The sequence below is a fragment of the Salminus brasiliensis genome, chromosome 17, assembly GCF_030463535.1.
Source record: "Salminus brasiliensis chromosome 17, fSalBra1.hap2, whole genome shotgun sequence".
Classification (NCBI taxonomy): domain Eukaryota; kingdom Metazoa; phylum Chordata; class Actinopteri; order Characiformes; family Bryconidae; genus Salminus; species Salminus brasiliensis.
The window spans coordinates 12,992,270-13,011,984 of NC_132894.1; the positions used below are offsets into that span (position 1 = coordinate 12,992,270).

The 19,715-nt window shown below is 41.3% G+C and overlaps 1 protein-coding gene across 4 annotated transcripts; it reads left to right on the top strand.

Moving 5' to 3' along the window:
* Window positions 1-128: 128 nt before the first annotated feature.
* On the top strand, window positions 129-17,980 carry socs7 (suppressor of cytokine signaling 7). Of its 4 annotated transcripts, none has more exons than XR_011977683.1 (10): window positions 129-1,896; window positions 2,194-2,258; window positions 3,601-3,705; window positions 7,463-7,594; window positions 13,058-13,200; window positions 14,172-14,340; window positions 14,508-14,636; window positions 15,967-16,102; window positions 16,201-16,377; window positions 17,474-17,980. XR_011977683.1 is itself a non-coding variant. In XM_072660031.1 (10 exons), the coding sequence occupies exons 1-9, from the start codon at window positions 521-523 to the stop codon at window positions 16,319-16,321; spliced, it is 2,376 nt and encodes a 791-aa protein (XP_072516132.1). In that variant the 5' UTR covers window positions 129-520; the 3' UTR covers window positions 16,322-16,359; window positions 17,474-17,980. The 4 variants fall into 4 exon arrangements, 3 of the variants coding, with proteins under 3 accessions (XP_072516132.1, XP_072516131.1, XP_072516133.1); XM_072660031.1 differs by having other exon boundaries at window positions 16,201-16,359; XM_072660030.1 differs by having other exon boundaries at window positions 16,201-16,341.
* The last annotated feature ends 1,735 nt before the right edge of the window (window positions 17,981-19,715 follow it).

Here is a 19,715-nt window from a genome sequence, read left to right on the forward strand (position 1 = left end):
TGATCATTTAAGGGCTAACGCAGCCATACTAAATCTTAGCGCAGGACGCGTCATACTCGACAATCAGCCAATCGTTGCGCGAGGGGCGGGGCTTGTCTGAATACGGGTGGGAAAAAAACCCAACCTATCGTGCGGGTGGGGCCTGTGTGTGCGCCGTAGAGACGGTAATGTGAGCAGAGACGCGCAAGCAGCCCGTTCAATGAAGCGTTATAGATGACCCTGTGAGGACCCGCTGTTGTGTTTTTTTTGTTCGAGGTCGGCCTGTAAATGCCGTTGTTGTTTGGAAATATCCGGCGCCGCCGTGACGGTCGTGCGATGCTGAGCGAGCGGCCGGAGCGGTTCGTGTTGTGATTCGTTGTGGCGGAGGGCAGAGCGGGTTAAAACACCACGAGCGAGCGGATTATTAAGGCTTCCATTATGGTGCACTAGCCGAGCCTGATGCCTCGAGACTGGGGGGCGATGTGAAACGCATTGATCTCGCTCGCTCGCTCGCTCCCATTCTGTGCACCGAGGACGAAGAATGAACGACGCGCGAGATATGTCTCCCGATTTCGTCTTGATGCGCCTGGTCTCCGCGGCCGAGGACGACCGCCGCTTGGACGACGAGAGCGGCACCGTGCCGTCGGGCGGCGGAGCGCTCTTGGCTCACGGCGGCGTGAAGAGCAAAGTGGAGCGCGCACGGGGGGCGCCCACGGCAACGGCGGCGGCGAACAACAAAGCGCCGCGGCCCGGCGGCCCCGAAGCACCTGACGTCCGAGCGACGGCGACGGGGCCCGTGGCGCCTCCCCCGCTTCACGCTACTGAGGCCGCGCGCAGAGGTGCGATGGCTGGGCCTCAGCTGCTGGTGTTCCGAAACCTGCCACGAGAGTCCGAGAGCTGCGACGATACCGAGGGACAGCGCGCGGTGGGCCCCGCGGCGCGCACCGGCGTGAACGATGAACTGGAAGGCGGCGTCGTGGACGCGCGACAGCACCCGCCATGGGCGCTCCAGCTCCACCCGCGACTCAAATTGGACGGCCAGGGGGCCGAGCTGTGTCACCAGCACGCCGTGGTCACGGACCGAACGGACTGGCCCGTGGCGTCGGCGGCACCGGACGCCGGCACCCCTCTTGGGCCCAAATGGGTGACTGACGGGCCGGTTCTAGAGCTGGCGAGAACATTCGGGCAGTTGGGGGTCACCGGCGTCCCTGACTTTTTGCTCAAGGAGGGCGAGCTGCCGCGCTGTTCATGCCAAAGCGCCCTGGGACAGGTGGCGGTGGCAGCAGCGGCAGGGGTCAGGCAGGGAGAGGACCCAACAGAGACCAGTGACGCCCTGCTGGTGCTGGAGGGCCTTGCTTCCGAGGAGGTGAACGGCCTAGGCCAGAAGAGCCACCCTGGGCCACAGGACAGGGATGGCGATTGTGGACAAGTCAAAGGGGAGCTGGCGGGTGATGTGGCAGGCGCCTTTGCCCTAAAATGCTTGCCCACTATGCTGTCGGCGCAGGCCGTCGGGGTCAACGGAGCACTTTGCTCCGCGGCCTGCCACGACCCGCAGCTGTGCTGTTTGCTGCGAGGCTCTTTGGCCCCCAGGGTTCAGGCCAGTCCTGCTGACAGGCTCTCGCCGGACGTCCCAGTGACAGATTCGCGCCGGGACACCCCAGCTTCAAGTCCTAAGAGGACTGCTGGGGCACTTTCGCCTCCTGGGGCCAGCGGCGGAAGTCTGAAGACGCTCAAGGTGCCGGGCAAGTCAAGGAAGGGTTCTCTTAAAATTCGTTTGAGCAAACTTTTCAGAACTAAAAGCTGTAGTGGCTCCAATAACCTGCTGGATAAGAGACCTTCGGTTACGTTCTCCATATCTTCAGCCGGCAGTTTGGTGGACATGTCAGGGGTGAACAATGTAGAGCAAGACACGGCCAGGTGAGACTGATTTGTGTTCATATGGATTCCCTGGTGAGAAAAAGTTTGTGAGGTCGTATTCATCGTTCAGTAATTTCTGGTCCTCAGATGCTTTCAAATTCATCCAACATCAGAGTACTCCTGAAGCTGATCATGGAAAATGAATAGTGTTCATTTGTCAACCAACTTCATTCAGTCCCAATGTACGTGCTTTAAATGAACTGCTGTAGTGCTATGGAGTATATAATAGGCCATCTCGTCTTACATCATATTTGTGTTGCAATCATTTCTCACACCATCTGTTTTTTTTTCCTCCAGCCAACCTGGACTAACAAGGGCCCAAAGTGCCTTCTCTGCTGCTGCTTTCACTCCTGTCTTCACTGGTAAGGAACAAATGCTGTGAGGAGTCTGGGGCGAGGAAGACTCTTCTTTTTTTATATATATACATTATTTGAAAAGGTTTTGATGGAGATGGAGCGAGTCGAGTTTTTCTAAAATGAGATACAGCACAATAATCCACACAAAAAAAGAAAGTAAAGGAATACAAACTACACTGTTAAATGTAGATGTTATTTTAGGGGGAAACTTTAGGGGTTCTTAAGTTTGAACCTATGTGCTTTGAGGAACCTTTTCCAAAATCCTTCCTCCAGACCTTCAAATTGGAGTCCTTCCAAAAGTTCCTCAAGGACCTACTTTTAACATAGCATGCTCTCCGATTGTTGCATGACTTATTGTGAACTTTAATATATTTACACAAATAGCTAGCTTTAAATTGACATTCATGAGAGATATGGTATTGGTGTCAGGCTTATATTAGCAGAAAATTCGGATTGGATACTGGAGGAAAAAAAAAAGAATCTGAATAGAGATTCCAAGTTAAAATGATTTCAAAAAACAATACAGAGGCATTTAGCAGACACTCTTATCCAGAGCAACTTACCAAAGTGCCTCACTGTTTACTCAGAAAATATCTTTAACTAGTTTGTATAAATTAGGATCCAAAATATGCATAAAAGCTTAGTTAGGTTAGTATAGAGCCAACAATACTCAACATACACTGCTCCAGACTTCGCCCAAGTACTCTTGAAAGAGGTGGATCTTCGGTATGCACTTGAAGACAGCAAGAGACTTCGGTGCCAGGACAGGCAAAGGTCTGGTTGCTCGTCTTTCGTGGATCCTACAGTGTCAGAAAATGCTTAAGCAAGTCTGGTTTAGATTGCTTAAATAAATAGTTTGGCGAAAATAAAATGAACAAGACGTGCCAGTCTTTAGTCCAGAGTTATCAGTATTAGCCTGGCATCTCGTGTTTTAAACTGAACAAGCAAACTTGGGATACATAACATGTCTTGGTTTATGGAACGCATCTGGAGTATGTGATAAATCATAATAATTAGACTTTTCGCTCACTTATCCTTTTAACAACCAAAGGCGTTTGAGGCAAGCGTGTGATGATTTAGCCACTGAGTTTGTCCAATGCTAATTGGAAAGTGCAAGCTTCTGTTAGTAATTAGCTGCAAAACCACTACTAAAATAAGCAGTTGTCAGACACTGAAAATGTTCTAGCTAATGAACTGCATTTGGGGTAAGGAGAAATGGGTGTACATTTTGTCCGGATTGCTTTAAGCTAATAATTACAGTAAATGATCGTGGTTGTTATGTATCTTTAATCTTAGTGTCTTTTATCCTTTCCTTGTCCTGTTTACCCTGTTCCTTGGCTGACTGAAGGAGAGACTGTGTCGCTGGTGGATGTGGACATCTCTCAGAGAGGGAGAAACTCTCCTCACCCCCCAACACCCCCGCCCCCTCCACGCAGGAGCCTCAGCCTGCTAGGTACAAACACACACCCCCAACAATTATTCATTTGATCTCTTTCAGTTTCTGTGCTCTCAGAGCCCCCTCTTTCTCTCTCTCTCTTTCTCTCTCTCTCTCTCTCTTATTCTTCTTAGTCTCCTTTTTTTTAACTTTTCTTACAGCTTTATCTTTTTCTACCATCTTCCATCTTTGTTGACATTCTCAGAATGTCTCGCTTGGCAAGATCTCTCCATCTCGCCACGTATTTCTCCCACGTATTGTCGCCTTACCTTCATGCCACTTTTGTTCATCAGTCTGTCTGTCTGAGCTCTGTCTGCTGCATTCATGAAAACAATTCACAGTATCAGTTCAAAGAAGTATGCGACTGTTCTTGCTACAACTTTAGGGCTGATGTTCTGAGATGAGGACAGATTGAGCTACTGAGATCAGCAGTACAGCTTTCGTTATGGTGTTTGATAATAGTTGGCCCCCATCTGAGTAAACTCGTGTTGTAGGAGATGATGGCGACTTTAGCTGATTTACAGTTGTGGTGGTTTGTTGTTGGGTCTGTTGCACTAATATCATGCTTTTAAGTGACACTTATGGGCCAACGTGGCATTAAATATGAAGTAATCATATGAGGACACCGGGACATATCGTCACTGTCATGCCTTGTATCTCCAAAATGGCAGCATTTCACCAGGAGCATTTCCGCTTGTCTGTTCACTCGTGACAATTTGACAAAATGTAAAGAACAACTGGTAGATTATTAATATGCCAAAAAGTGAAAGTTACAAGGCACAGCAAACCAATATATTTAGAATCTCACATGATACATGAACTATTCAGCTTCTTTATTTATTTTATATTATTGGTATACATTTTTTTACACAGTGCAAAAGCTGCGCCAAATCTTACTGACATTTCATACAGCATACAGAGCCTTTCTCAGCATTTCACGTTAGAAATCAACTACAGAATTGTTGGATCGTGACGGCCACACTGTAATTTTTTAATATGTAGGGTTTTTTATTACTGTATATCCCTACTTCGGAAACCCGTCTCAATGCCGGTTACCGGGACTGGTGAGGGTTACCTGTGGGAATATAATTACTGATTTAATCTGACTCCATGAGTGAGACATGAATACCTAAAGAACATTATTAGAGGTTAACATGGTGTTATGCTCTTAACATCAGGTTAGAATAATAGACAATACCAAACCAGTTGGCTAAATTTTAGGTCGTACAGATTTAGTAATGGTACACAATAAGTTTACAGTTACAGGATACAGTTATGATACAGTTAGGATAATGAATGAAGTAATGAGGCTATATCCTTCTGCTCTCTCTATTTGCCAATCACTTGGATGTAATTTAAAAAACATAAGCTTCCACTTTAGAGAGGCAAAATGTTATAAAGATATTGGGATCAGTCGTTGTTAGGAGAACTAGCTGCTAGCTATATATTCTGTAAGTTGCGCAAGTATCACAAACCATTCTATATATATACGTTGCTTCTGTACCACCTCAATGTGCGTTATTTAAAAACTGAAAAATGATCAAATACCAAGTTCAGTTTGCTCACAGGATGAAAAACTAAGTGGACAAGCCCAGCTTTATATCTGTTCATTCAATAAAATGTTAAACTGCAGCAAATCAGGAGAGAGAAGCTGGTTATCATTAGTTCAGTTTCCTGTCTGCTCACTATGGAACAGATTTAAGCCTGTGTGGTAGAAAGCACATAGATAAACGTTTAGATGAGTGCTGTTTCGAACAAGTGCTGTTAAAAAGACAGAAAGCTCAAATAAATCTTTTTTTTCCCCATGGGTTTAGATCTGTAGCAAACTTGCTAAGCTGGCCTTTGCTGAGCTTGTTCAGCTACAGCTCGAAAAAGTATCAGACAGCCCAGCTTTTCCTCCACCTGTTTGTAGAGCGTGACATCACCAATCAGTAAGTTCCTACAGCGCCAGCACCCTGGCACTTTTTTAAACGCACATGGGGAACCGGGTACAGAACAGAAATCTCACACGGGACCCATCCTAACTTCGTTTTCAGAAAACCGTCATCATTTTCAGTATTCAGTATTACCATTGTACCACCCAGCCCTGATCTGAATCTGTTCCTGTTCCAATTCCATTGGCTCATCTATTTGCATTTTGGGCATGTCTCTGCTCCCCTTTACTCACCATCAGCGTGTAGTCGTTTCCAACAGATGACCTTCTCTTAGGTATGCAGTTGTGTTTTATGCAGTGGGTGATTTCCTGGTCTCAGGGTTGAAGGCTATAAGAGCACTTTGTCATTTTCCGAATTGCTGAGTTGGACTACGCTTGCCAAGTACTGCAGTGATCACTCTTGCATTATCACTATTATACTGTCAGTTATTTTGGCCGATAGTTAACACTAAAACTGCAGCTTTTACACAAAGCAAACATGAAAAGGAATTTTGTAGTTAACTAGTTCTAAACAGCATAAATGAAATAAGAATTGTTTGAACAAGCGAATCAATGCAGTTGTTGAGATAATAATTTTGAATTTTAGCAAAAATGTTTTTTTTTCACAGTGCATTGGGGCATGCTGTGAACCCTTTTAAGGTGGAGGTTAGACAGAGCAGGAGGGCAAAATGCAAAGTTCATATGTTTCTATAAATGTGACTAAACAAGTCAATTTTTTCAGAACAAGCAAATATATTCTAATGCCATCTAAGAAGGGACAGATGAACAGAAATAACAGAAATATCAATAGATATGAATTATTGTTTTGTATTGTATTTGTCCTATTTTTTTTCCTTTTGAAACTTGCAACTTAGTTGTTTTTGTGCCCTAACCCACAACGAAGGCCTTAAGAGGTCAAGCAGAGTGACTCTATTTGGAATATGTCCTTGTGCAGTCCGTCGGTCCATCAGCTTGGATTTCTTCGTGGTCTCTGGGATTGAAAGGGGAATAATCTTCATGCTGATGGTATCCTAGAGTTGATTGCGCTGCATTACGACATGGTCTTTATGGCCAGCTAGGGAAAGGATTAGCTGTGTGTCACTACTGGATGTTTTCTGTTTTCAACTGAGGAACATTTTCTCAGTTGGTCTGTTAAGATGAGCTCTTCTTGTCATGCTAATATAGATTAAAACAGTGAGTTGCAGAATTTGTGTTTTGGCGCTTTTTTTTTTGGCATCTCATAAATCCATGTTCCATCACAGCTAGCGTGTTTGAATGCACACATTAGCATGTGTTCTCACTTTTGTGGACGTATCCTTGTGTTTGGTCAAATTGCAAATTGCATCATGCTGCAGAAGTCTGTGATTTGTGGCCTGTCAGTCTTACAACACGTGCTGTAAGAGGATAAGATGACAGACTGCGGACGACTTGTTGTGTCATCTAATTGAAGGGATTTGCCCAGTTGTTTTGTGGTTTGGAGAGTTTGAGCAAAACTATGGTACATCCACATCACTTGCTTGCACGTAATGTGGAGAACTGGACAAAACACTGTCCATGTAGAAATGTCACTGCAACATTTGTTGACAAATCTGACTATTATGGCGTTATTAGCACCATAAATGTGACCGAAACCATTCTTAGACCTTGAATTGTGGCTGTATTCTTCAGATAAGCTGCTCTGAACCACAAAGTACAATTGAAGACAGTGATATTTCATTTTTTCTTGCGTACATCGACCTGCAAACCAACTCTATGAACCTTTTTAAGGCTCATGAGTGAGGTTCTGCTGCTTTTTGCAGCACGTCACTGACTTCACTGTTACGGCATCCTCCTAGTCTCTGAAACTTTGCCACTCTGTTCCAGACGATATAGGTGGGCCGCAGCCCGGGCCTTTCCTAGTGAATGTCATGGGGGCGTCCCTGCAGTCTCTCCCCCTGCCTCTTCCTCCTCCTCCCCCCCTCCATGCCACCATCCAGCACAGTCTCAGCCTCAATGGTAAGGGTGCGGTGGCGGTAAAGCGTGTGTGTTGGTGTTTTAAGGAGCCTTTCTGGTTCTAAAGGCAGACACCAACCTTCTCTCCCCCACTCTCCTACTGTCAAACCAACTTTCATGTGTTCTGCCCTTGGAAACACATTCACTCCGTGAAACACCAAAAATATATATGCCATGATGCTTGCAGAGTACCTCGGAAGCAAATTCACATATTCACTTTGGATTGCATGTGTTGTGTCTTTATTTGGAAGACTGAATGAACATGTGTGATATTATAAGCATGTTTTAAAGGACTACAACTAATGAGTGTTTCTATTATGGATGTTGTGATTTTGAGAACTCTGGGATCATAGCGATAGCCATGGTTTCTAATGCACATATCTGTCACATATCTGATATGCATTCATAAAACATTTTGGACTGAATTTTGGACTGAATTCAGACGTATTAACAATACACAGAACATAACATTTTATCTGTAGGGCAGTAAAATAAAAGATGCAGACTGTAGTAGCCCAATGTCACTTGAACAGCCTGCATCCAGAGTACAATAAATGTGTTACCAAATATTGGTGTGAAATATTAGTCATACTGATAAGATTTCAATACCTTTATGCATCATATATTTTTTCATAGTCAGTTTCTTCATTCTTCATAGTCCGTTGAAAAAAAGAGATGATTTAATTGCATTTAACCATTTGCAAAATTTCTGTCAGTTTTAGGCTTTGTTCTAAACATCAGGTAAAGTGACCCAAATCTGATTTTCTCTCTTTTTAGGCTGTTTTACATAGCCTTTTTAATGTAACCTATATCAGAAATATGTCAGAACATTTCACACTCCTAAACTGATCCCTATCTGCAAAAGAGCAGTGCTTCACGTGAGATTTCAGTTTTACCTTCGCCAGCATCACAGGAGCTATCTGTTCCAGTGACTGACAGCTGAACTCATCACTGAGAAAGCGTTCGGGTTTGCTGTAGGGACCCTCCTGTTCGGCCATTTTTGTTTTAGAAATTTCTTCAAACATGGAGCGGTTGCCTTCTAATTTGGTTTGAACAGAGACATCACCCCAAAAAAGAAAGTTGGTTACCTCGCCACAATCTGGCTGTTCAGACTGAGTCACTTTGCAGCATGTTGGATATCTATTGGATTCCAGTACCACATATAAAAGCGTCCCAAATCAGAATTGAAAATGCCTGATTCACATTGCCGAATTTTGGGCTACTTTTACCTGCTGTGTGAACGCAGCTTTGGTTTCTGCTATGTTCAACAGAATTGAGGCTATACGCAAGTTCTTTTGAAAATTATACTAACTAGGTTAGTTTTAATTTGCTAATACAGTAACATACATAAAGATTAGCTTACCTTACCTCACCTTAGCCAACCTAAGTCAGTTTTGACATTGAGCTTTCAGTGTGGTCTTCCACATTTTTGTATGCTAAACATTTTTAGCGTCAGAAATACAATAAAAGCAGCACTCTCCTCTGGATGAACATGATAATATGTGTTTCAAGTAAATGTCCCCTTAGGAACACTGTTTCACATCTCTTAGGCTCCAGTTTCAACAATTCCAACACTATCTTAGGCTGTCTTAGGCTAACAGTTTCAGCACTCTCAAAGTAGATTTGTCAATTACAGGTTCCATCTGTTAGGCACAAAATCTACTTTTCCACTTACCCCAGAAACTGTCAATTGGCCAAGACGTGTTTAGTGTCCAAGTTTTATTTCTTAGGTGTAGTGTGTTGCTAACAAACACCTAATAGTCACTTAAAGTATTTCCATAAATGCATTTCATCTAGATCAGATCCTTTATTAAGGTCACACTGACTTGTCACTGTGGCTGAGGGCACAGTGTGGCTTACTGTGAACTGTAAAAACCAACAAAGCTGAGTAGCTCCAACGATAAACCAAAAAAAGAAAAAATTGGATAGCAAACACATTGACTGAATTAGATTTTTGCCTGAACCACTCCTTCTTGTGCTTATGCACAAAAATGCATATGTAACCTGCATTTTGTAAATACAACCTGGCTGAATACAACCTGGCTAATAGGTTTTGTTATGTTGTTTAGACCCACTAGCTTAGAAACATTGATATCCTACCCCTATTCCACCATTTAGTCCATGCTTAGAGATCCATAAAGGGGGCAAGGCCAGTCTGCTCACTTGCATTCACTAAACAAGGGTTGCGTGTGCAACATGCTGTTTTGTTACATGAAGCAAACAGATTGGGCCAGTGGTCAATATGGTCTGTGCCCTATGCTGGAAGGTCAAGCTGAGAAACATCTTGCCAACAAGCAGCAGCTCTCACAGAAGGCGAAATGGGTGGGGGTATATCATTGGGCCAATAAAACAAACACCACTTAAAATGAGCATCTACAGACTGGAGACAGCTACACATTGATAGGGTTACATGTCTTTCTCTCACTCGCAAGGTAGAACTCTCAAGATCTCCTGACTGACTAAAAGGCATAAGACATCACCTAATGGAAAAGCACCAGTCTTGATTTCAGTTTATATTGTCCATGAATATATTTTATTAATTTGAATCAGGTCATCTGTATGTCATTTTAAAGGCGTGTTCAGCAGACTTAACAATCTCCACAAGAGGGAGCTAAATCAGGTTTGTGGTTAGAAAAGAGGAAACCCTCACCAGCAAGATCACATCAATGAACTGTTTGTAGTTACAACTTGCAATTTTCTATGGTAAATAGTCTATATCCTTGCTGTCCAATGAAAATGGTGACTTTACAGGAGAAGGCAAAAATGTTCTTAACTCTGAATGAAAGTCAATGTAAATTTGTAAAGAGTTTATGGAAGTACATCATAAATGAAGAGCATTTCTATTGGTATATTGGCCAGAACAATTCACACAGTGTATTGTTCTGACATCAAACGATGGAGAAAACTGTACAGACAAAACTGGAGATACATGGTTTTACAATAGTTGGTTTAACTAGGTCAAGGCCGAACAACTTGGCAGTGAGCTAACAGTCTAGTCCAATAAGATCCTGTTAGGCTTTACGGAAGGATCCACTGTAAAAATTATTATCTCCCTTGAGTGTCTGTTACAAGCCACAAATGCTTCAGCAGTTTTCTGCACTATTTAATTAGAGCTGGCCTAAGTCCTGTGTGGAAAGTGAATGTACACCACTGCTAGCTTGTTGCTAACAAAGCACTGACATCTCACACAGGTCATATAATCATTGGAGCAGTGGTACTGAGAATTATTACAAAGTGAAGATTTCTGCAGTATTGATCCTAATCCTAGTACAATTACTATACTATACAGTTAGCAGTTAGCATTTGTAAGGTTTGGAGACTGTGAATGTAGGGTTAACCATCTCCAGGGGTTGACACTTATGCTCCTTGATAATGATACATGTCTCCAAATGTCTTGCATTGTAGCAATAGAAACAACTTTAAAAGAGAAATGAAGTTAGCTATTATATAATATAATATATCATAATAATATAATAATCTACTGTCTAATAATCTACTTTTATTTAGTAATCTTTGAAGGCTCTATGTAGAATGTTCTATTCAATATTTCTATTTATTGTCACTTAAAAACTGATGGTTACTTAACAAATCAGCAAAATTACTTAATTACTAATCTAATATAATGGTGATAACCATAAAGAAGACTTGCTAGCTTCTTCATTGTTGAACTCAATGTTAAAAGAAGGACATGGTGTGATCAGGATCTTATGAGCCCCTGTGCAAAAACAACTAACACCCCTATATATAATTTCAGTGAAATTTGGTGTTCTCTAATATGGGTTTACAGTAAAGGTATACAGTAAAAGCTCCAGGCTGCATTAAATTGTGATGCCTGCACTGTCTGTAGTTAAGCTAATACATAAAAGAGATGCTTTCAAGGTTTAGCATTTTGATACAAGAGACAATGCCAGACCACACTTTTCTTATAGGGCCATCAGGCTTTGCCCCCTTTCACACTTTTAAATTTGCATCAAAACATGCACAAACAAAAAATGAGGGTGAGGAAGGAGCTCAGGGAACCAGGGAATGAGGTGGTGACTCAATTGGACAGTTGAGGTGGCGACTAAACTGCCACCAGAGAGAACTGCAAGCAGGCATCCTCTATTTTGCAACTGTCTGACTCGCAAACAACAACTAGCAACCTCTTAGCAGTTAGCAGCATGTAGCAGGAACCACAGACATACAGACAACACAGTTGCCACATGAGCCAGAAAATCAGAGCAAACCTGGCTACTTGCAGCGAGGGCATATTGAAGTCTCAGCTTGATCTTGGACGCAGAAGTATCAAATAGACCGAGCCAAGGCCACAGGAAGGCATTTTGTGTTGGGGGTGCTTAAATTTTTAGCAGCCTACAAAAAATGTACACTGTGACATCATCATCCTAAATGCTTTATCATATTTTAAATGCATCACAGTATGTATATGCAGTTCCCTAAGTATTTGTAGAGCGTGATTAGTAATAATCAAAGAAATCAAATATAGTATATAGTATTATAGTAAATGTATATAGTATTTGATTACAGTATAATCAAATATCTGCTGTTGACAACATAATTCTGATATCATTGTGCCTCCTTACTTCTATTGAACTGAACTGCATTTCTGGATATTAAACTAGTAGTACAACAAAAGTTCTAAAATCATTGTACTATTTTTTTTGTCCTAAGTACCACATTATTATATTTTTCCATATATCAATAACATTAATTAGACAGCTAATTATTCTGGCTACCTCTCATTGGGACCCAGGGTGGTGATGCATGGTGTTGGTAAACCAAACATTCTGGTTCTTGCTAATTTAATAAATGCTAATTTGCATTTTAGTAGCTAAACAGTCCTAATTGTAGGTAGTACTGCTGCACTTTCAGCATCCCCAACTTTGTGTGTTCCTGGACAGAGCTGCAACATGTAGCACAGAGATTGTGGAAAAGATCTTTCCTGGTATAATGCTGCCTTCAAGTTATGTATTTGTGAGATGAGCACAGATGACTTCACAAAGTCATATTTACTAGTGGAAAAACTTATTTTGATGAACCCCAGCTTTCCTCGTGGGTGTGTCAATAAAATTGCTGATAATCATATTTTAAAGTGGTTGGATTTTAGTTATTTAGCAGCAACAAATTAACTGCAGTCTAAAACATGCAAGCAATGCTTCTTACTGGTTAAAATATTGCTTACCTAACGTTCATACTCTGCAAAACCAAACATACTTGCTTTCATTTAGCAACAGAAATAATCAGAAGTCATCAAAAAAGCATTTTTCCTAGGTCGCTCGTATGGTTTCAGACTAAAACCACACAGAAACGGAAATCGTGTCACATTCATAATGCCCGAAGTGGGAACTTCCGAGAAGAACTTGAAGGCAGCTTTTGCTTCTGTAGATTACAAGGTCATAGATGCTGTACTGAAGCAATAAGTAGAAAACCTACTGTATTTTCCTAAATATTATTTATTTATGTTTACAGATGCTTTCTTTCGAGCACTTCCTCATTCTGCCCCATCACCAATGGAGACTCCACCATCTCGAGTGGCCCCACCTCCGAATCTGTGTCCTCTGAGGGGAGTCGATTCCAGCAGCTTCACAGCTAGCCTGAGGGAACTAGAGAGGGTGAGAATGTAAACTTGCCTAGAAAGGTCATTTATGTATCTACAGTCCTGAGTGGTTTTGGGAAACCTCTGTCTTCATTTAGAAAGTGTGCCTAACCAAAAGTGCAGAAATTTAGCTGTATTATAATTTATAATGTATGTTTATTATAATTTAACATACTTTGGTTCCAGCTGAACAGTCTTCACCTAGGCAGTCCAGTTTACCTAAAAAAGAAAGCTGTAACACTTATCTAACTACACACACACTGTGTTTAAATCAGAGCTCTCCAATGCTACTCTTAGAAGGCCGGTATTAAAGATACTTGACAAAAAAAATCATCCATACACTGACAGATATTGTCTTACAAAACTGGAATAATGAAAATACTGACTTTCTTCAAAATGCAAACATATATGCTTAATTTAAGAAATGTGCACAGGGGTTTTCTTTTCAGAGGATGCTAAAAGGGACTGAAAATCTGAGACTACGCAATACAGCAACCAATGAAAACTAATGAAAAGCACCAAGTCTCACTACTGCCCTACATATTGTTAAAGAACCATCTATGTAGTGATTAGTGAAGGAGTCAACAAGTGGACTATTGTATACACAGCTATACAATAGCTGTGTACACAAAAGCAATCAATAATCTCAAACATAGTAGTAAATTCTACTGAGTGCCTATAAGCAAATATATGAGCAAATTCAATCATTAATTTGCGTCACATAGTGCTTGTGCATATGGCTTAAAATATATGAATTAATTATGACACACAGCCATTTTAAAGCACGGATAGATTGACTTCTGTGCTAGAACACGAAGCACAAAGAGGTCCATCGCTGGTTCTATATCATAGACCTGTGCTATACAGTTCAATTAAACTAAATAAAAATGTCCACCATTCTTGTCTGTTTAGCGCTGGTTAATATGTTTTGTGTGTAATCAGCTTAACGGAAAAAATTATAACTTGCACGCATCTCTTTTTCCATAGTGTGGCTGGTACTGGGGGCCGATGAACTGGGAGGATGCTGAATTGAAACTGAAAGGAAAGCCTGATGGCTCCTTTCTGGTGCGGGACAGTTCAGACCCCCGATACATCCTCAGTCTCAGCTTTCGCTCACAGGGAGTCACACACCATACACGCATGGAGCATTACAGAGGTAAACACACATATACAGGATCTTAAATACACACAAATTCATAGACAAGGCCTGAATTATCAATATATATATATATATATATATATATATATTGTTCTCACAGCAGAGAGTGCCATTACTACATGCACTCAAACAGAGATTTAAGCTTTTTGTTGTTGTTTGTCCAGGGACCTTCAGCTTATGGTGCCATCCAAAGTTTGAGGACCGCTGCCATTCTGTGGTGGAGTTCATTGAGCGTGCCATCATGCATTCTAAGAATGGAAAATTCCTTTACTTCCTGCGGTCACGTGTACCTGGTAATGCTCTTTTAGAATCCTTCTCTCTGTATATTGCACTAGGTCTGTCATTCAATCATGAATTGAAACCATAGCACTGAATTTTAAAATACATTTATACAACAGTTAGTTTCGATCTCACAGTCTGATGAGAAGCGCTGAGAAGCGTTCCTGTTATCTGTGCTGTGCTGTTCCTGTAAGCCTTGCTGTTATCACAAATATCAGCATAGCCTTTTCACATTATAACGGTATCACTTCGCTCACTTTGCTGATTATAACACCAGACTCCAATCTCTGTGAAATACTCAAAAATACTCAAAAGGTCAAATTACAGTTTTAAAAGCATATTTTCAGTTATGATAAAATCTAACAAAACCTCATGAATAGTTTGTAGCATTGGGCTTACTAATGCACAAAAATCTGTGCTGTGCAGTTTCTCACACTGAGGGGGACTTCCCCATTAGCATGTGACCCTCCTTCGTCTGCAGTGTAACCAGCAAACTTTTTGCTGGAGGATTGGTTACAAGAGTTACAAGAGCTCCCATATATATTTCAACCAGGTGCTGCTTATTTATAACGTCACCTTTGGCTTGCAACCATCACAGCTGTGATGTAATTTGTGATAACACATTCCCTCTTGTGTTCTGTTGCTTAAATATTGAACAGAAAGGCTGTGACTGTAAATGAAATGCATATAAAAGCGTTATGTTAATTTTTAAATAATGTTAATAAATGTTTTTGAAAATGTTTATCCAAATTTGTTGAGACAGGGCAGTTTAGGACTAATAATGATGTAAATGACCAGAATACGTCAGTGAACACCATTTTCTACTGCATCCATAGATACAAGTTAAGGCTTTAATCTGCTAAACTGGTTATTGTATTTTCATGTAACTGTACTTTTTTAAAAATTGTAATTCAATCACAGTCATTTTACTTATCTTAATAAGGTATTTTTTTTAACTACATACAACATGAGGCAGCAATCAACTAACACTTTGCTAACTGCCTACTGCCTCCTTTACTGCACTCTTTTTATTTGTTTAACAATAACGAAAAGGCGACTCTAGTGTTGCTCATATGTTCTGTGGCTAGTTCCTGTTATTTGGCTAATTTAACTCATGCAAGCTGAAGTTAATTTAGCTAAGGTAGGCTAATGGGTTATCTTAACCAGTAAACGCCGTAAATCTTGAGCCCTAAAGCTTATTTTGACAGTGTGAACAATCTACTCGAGTGCTTGTCTTTATAATTACTGAAACTTGCCCTCGAATGATTTATCACTATTGTAGTAGTGCCCTTTCTTCAACACATTTTCTGCCCCTGGGCTTAATGTCTGGTCTCTGTCTTTCAGGGCTCCCACCAACCCCAGTGCAGCTGCTGTATCCAGTCTCTCGCTTCTGTAATGTCAAGTCACTGCAGCACCTCTGCCGCTTCTGTATCCGACAGCTCGTCCGCATAGATCACATCCAGGAGCTCCCTCTCCCAAAGTACTATGATCTCTCTCGCTTGTGGTTTCATACTGCTCTCTGGGGTTTGTTTTACTTACACTGCACTGATTTTTTTTTTTTTTTTCGTTCTGCCACAGACCCCTTATTGTCTACCTGAGAAAGTTTTACTACTACGACCCAGAGGAAGAGATGTACCTGTCGATCAAAGGCATGCGCCAGATGGCGGGCGTGGACCAAGAGCCAGAGTCTGAGACGTAGCTGGAAGAGCCTTGTTCGCTGTAAGAGCCTTGTTCGCTGTAAGAGCCTTGTTCGCTGTAAGAAAAAAAACAAAAAGCTAAGCTGTGCTTATTTAACCCTCTTAGGACTTTTGTGAGGCGTTCTCACAAAGCAGTTTTACTAAAATGCATGTCCAAGCATCTAATGAACAGGAAGACTAAAGTAATAGGTCTGTTACTACACAGAGGTTCTCAGAATTAAGCACAAAAAAACAGAGATTAATGTTAGATGATCAATGTTTTGTCAGAGATGAAGGAGAATTAGATCTGTGATTGCCATGTTAACATGACAATGTAAAAAAACTCTTTAGTATGTGTAGTTTTAGTAACAGTCTATCGGGGAGATGAGTAGAGCATACTGGGGAAGAAGTGGAGTCAGTCTGGAGGGCAGGCAGCAGGAACACCCAGTCAACGTTGATCTTACACCAGCATGAAACCAGACAGGGGGGTGGTTCAGCTCAGCAAAATGAAGAAACGCAGACTGATTCTCTTGGAGGTGACTGGACACAGTATGTAAGATAAAACAGAGCGCAGGCAGTGGCTCTGGTAGGCATCGCTATAACAGCCCGGCAAAAAAGGGAGAGCCAGAAGGGAGCACAGACATGAAGGCTTCCCGAGACATTAGCTCGCCTCCATTAACAAACCTAATTCAATAGCATATTTGTGTAGAACAGAGGTAGGCAAGTCAGAGTCCACTGGTCTTAAAACTCCAACCTGGGCATGTTTGGAATTTATTCGTATAAATTATGCCAAAGAAGATTCATTTTGGTTGCATAAAGAAACAAAAATAAAACTGTGAAGAACCATTAAATTGGTAAAGAACATTTACATCAAGTTCTTTAAACCTCTACACGGATTCTCTGGCCTACGTTCCTTTTACAATAATATTTTTTATTGGAATCAAAAATTGTTCTTGTATGGCATCACTCAAAAACCCTTCGTAGCACTTTAGCACTGTATGCTTGTGATTTATTGACATGGTGCAGACTCTTCATTATGGAATTTTATGGAATTGTAATTTGTGACCTGTGTAATTAATGATGTCATTTGTAATTGCACATCACTAATTATGTAATTGTAGAACTGTTGTAATTGTAATTGTAATTACAATGTAATTAATTTCTTTGTGTTTCAGGTGTTCTGTGTATGGATAGCGGATGGGATAGCGCAAAGACAGTGCGGGTGCACGGCTCTGCCCTAACTCCCCATCAGTCTTCCAGCAGAGGCCAATGAACATCATCGGAACTGCCCCCTTCTTATTTTTGGTCAAAAAAGGAAGACAGGAAGGGGCAGCGGAATCCTGGAGTGCCGTCCATATGAAACTGGCGTGCAATCCAGAGACTGATCTGACAGGCATTCGTCTGGACAGGCACAGGACTGAAAAATAACCACATAGGACATTTAATGTGATCTGGAGTTATGACATAAACCTCCATCTGTAGCTTTCTCATGGGGAAAAAAACTAAGTTTTTAACCTGGACGCATTTGTGAATCACTTTCCTTTATTTTGGTTCTTCTTTCTCTCCCTGTTATCTTGCTGTCCCCTTTATTTCTCCATTACCTCAACTGTAACTTCCTCAGTCTGACAGCAGGTCAGGTCACATGAACCGTCTTTTCAGTAAAAGAAAATGAAAATGAAAAAGGCTCTGGAATTGCACTTCACTCACTCGCAGGCATGACGCTACAGTGCAGAACATACTGGAGTTGAGATATTGTGGGTTTGCCTAATCATACACAGATGACGTACGTGAATTACTCCACTCTTATCTTACCCCATGGTTTAATAAACATCTCTATTCTTTAAACAAGGAACAAACAACTGGGATTAAGTACAGGTGTTGTATTTCACTAGAGATCAATAGGGAGCATTGTTGTGTGGACCCATGTTTTATACTGGTGACAAAGACAGTCACTGGAAGAAATGCTGGTCTAGATCATGATAATAGCTGGTTTTCGGAGACTCCAGATAAACCATAATTTACTACAAATCACAATGATTGTGCTAATGTTAGAACATGCACAAACTTAGATTTGTTAGGACAGTGTGCGTGTGAGGAGCCAGAAGTCTGTTTAAGGGGAGATTGAGTTGCATTACATCTTTTATGCTTAACCTACCTAACTAAAAAAAAAAAAAAATTCTAAATTATCCATGAGCTGAATGCAAAAAACAAGGCTGAATTAATTTTACATTATTTTGTTTTAAATTCAGTACAATTAAGTACAATTACAATTAACAGTCATTTGCTTATCTATCATAAAATATTCTACAATCAACGCACAAAATTCATCATTTGTACTTATTAGATGGTACAACATAAAGATGGAACGTATCCTATATGTGTGTACTAAATACAAATTCAGCTAATTCTTGTAAAGATGGAAAAGTACAGTAATGTAGTAGTAATGGAATAAAAGCAAGAATCAAGAATAACGATGCATATATAATTGTTCTATAATTCCATCAAAACCGATGTGCCGACCATCTCCACAAGGTAGGGATGTTGTAAAAATATTGTAAAAAGTCAAACCTAGGCTGCGTGTCCAAAGCCACACACTACATTACTAAATACTATGTCAAATAATTGTGCACTGCCAGTGGAAGGGAAGCGTGTTGTTTGGGACGTGTCCCCAGCTTGCTGTGAATTTGCCCCGCCCATTAAACACAGTGCCGCCCACAATGGCATCCCAAATGTTATGGGATTCAGGGACACTGACGTATTGTATTTACATTCATTTACTTAGGGGGTTTACAAATGAAAACACACACACACACACACACACATATATATATATATATATATATATATATATATATATATATATATCACATATTTGCACTTTGCTCACGTTTTTATTGTGTAGCGTTTTATTCTGCATGTTTTCGCGCATTTCTGTGGAATCCTGCCCCTCAAAGGGAAAACTCCCCCTCTCTACTAATGGCTTTGAGACGCACTTCAACATGGCGAAGGTTGTCGAGAGGGTGCAAACGGAGAGGGAGAGACGAGGCGGAGGGTTTGAGGGAAACATTGGACATAGCCTAAGGTTTAGCATCTCCGCTAGCTACCTCTCAAAAGATCACTGTGAGTAAGTTTGAGCGGATCGATCAAAATGGATGTCAATTACTTTTGATTGATATGTTACGGCCATTTCTAACTGGGTGAGCTAAACGTCACTGAAATACACGACCGCATATAATTGGTTCAGTCTTGTTCTCTTTCCTATTCACAACACCCACCCATTGTCCCTAAATCGCGGCACGCTATTGGTGGAGCACCCGCCCGTCAACTGTCACTGCCCCGTTGAAGTATTCCATTGGTCGAAGCGAACGTCAATCGCGGAGATGGTCTGTTTTGATTGGACGGGACTGCTATCCCTCA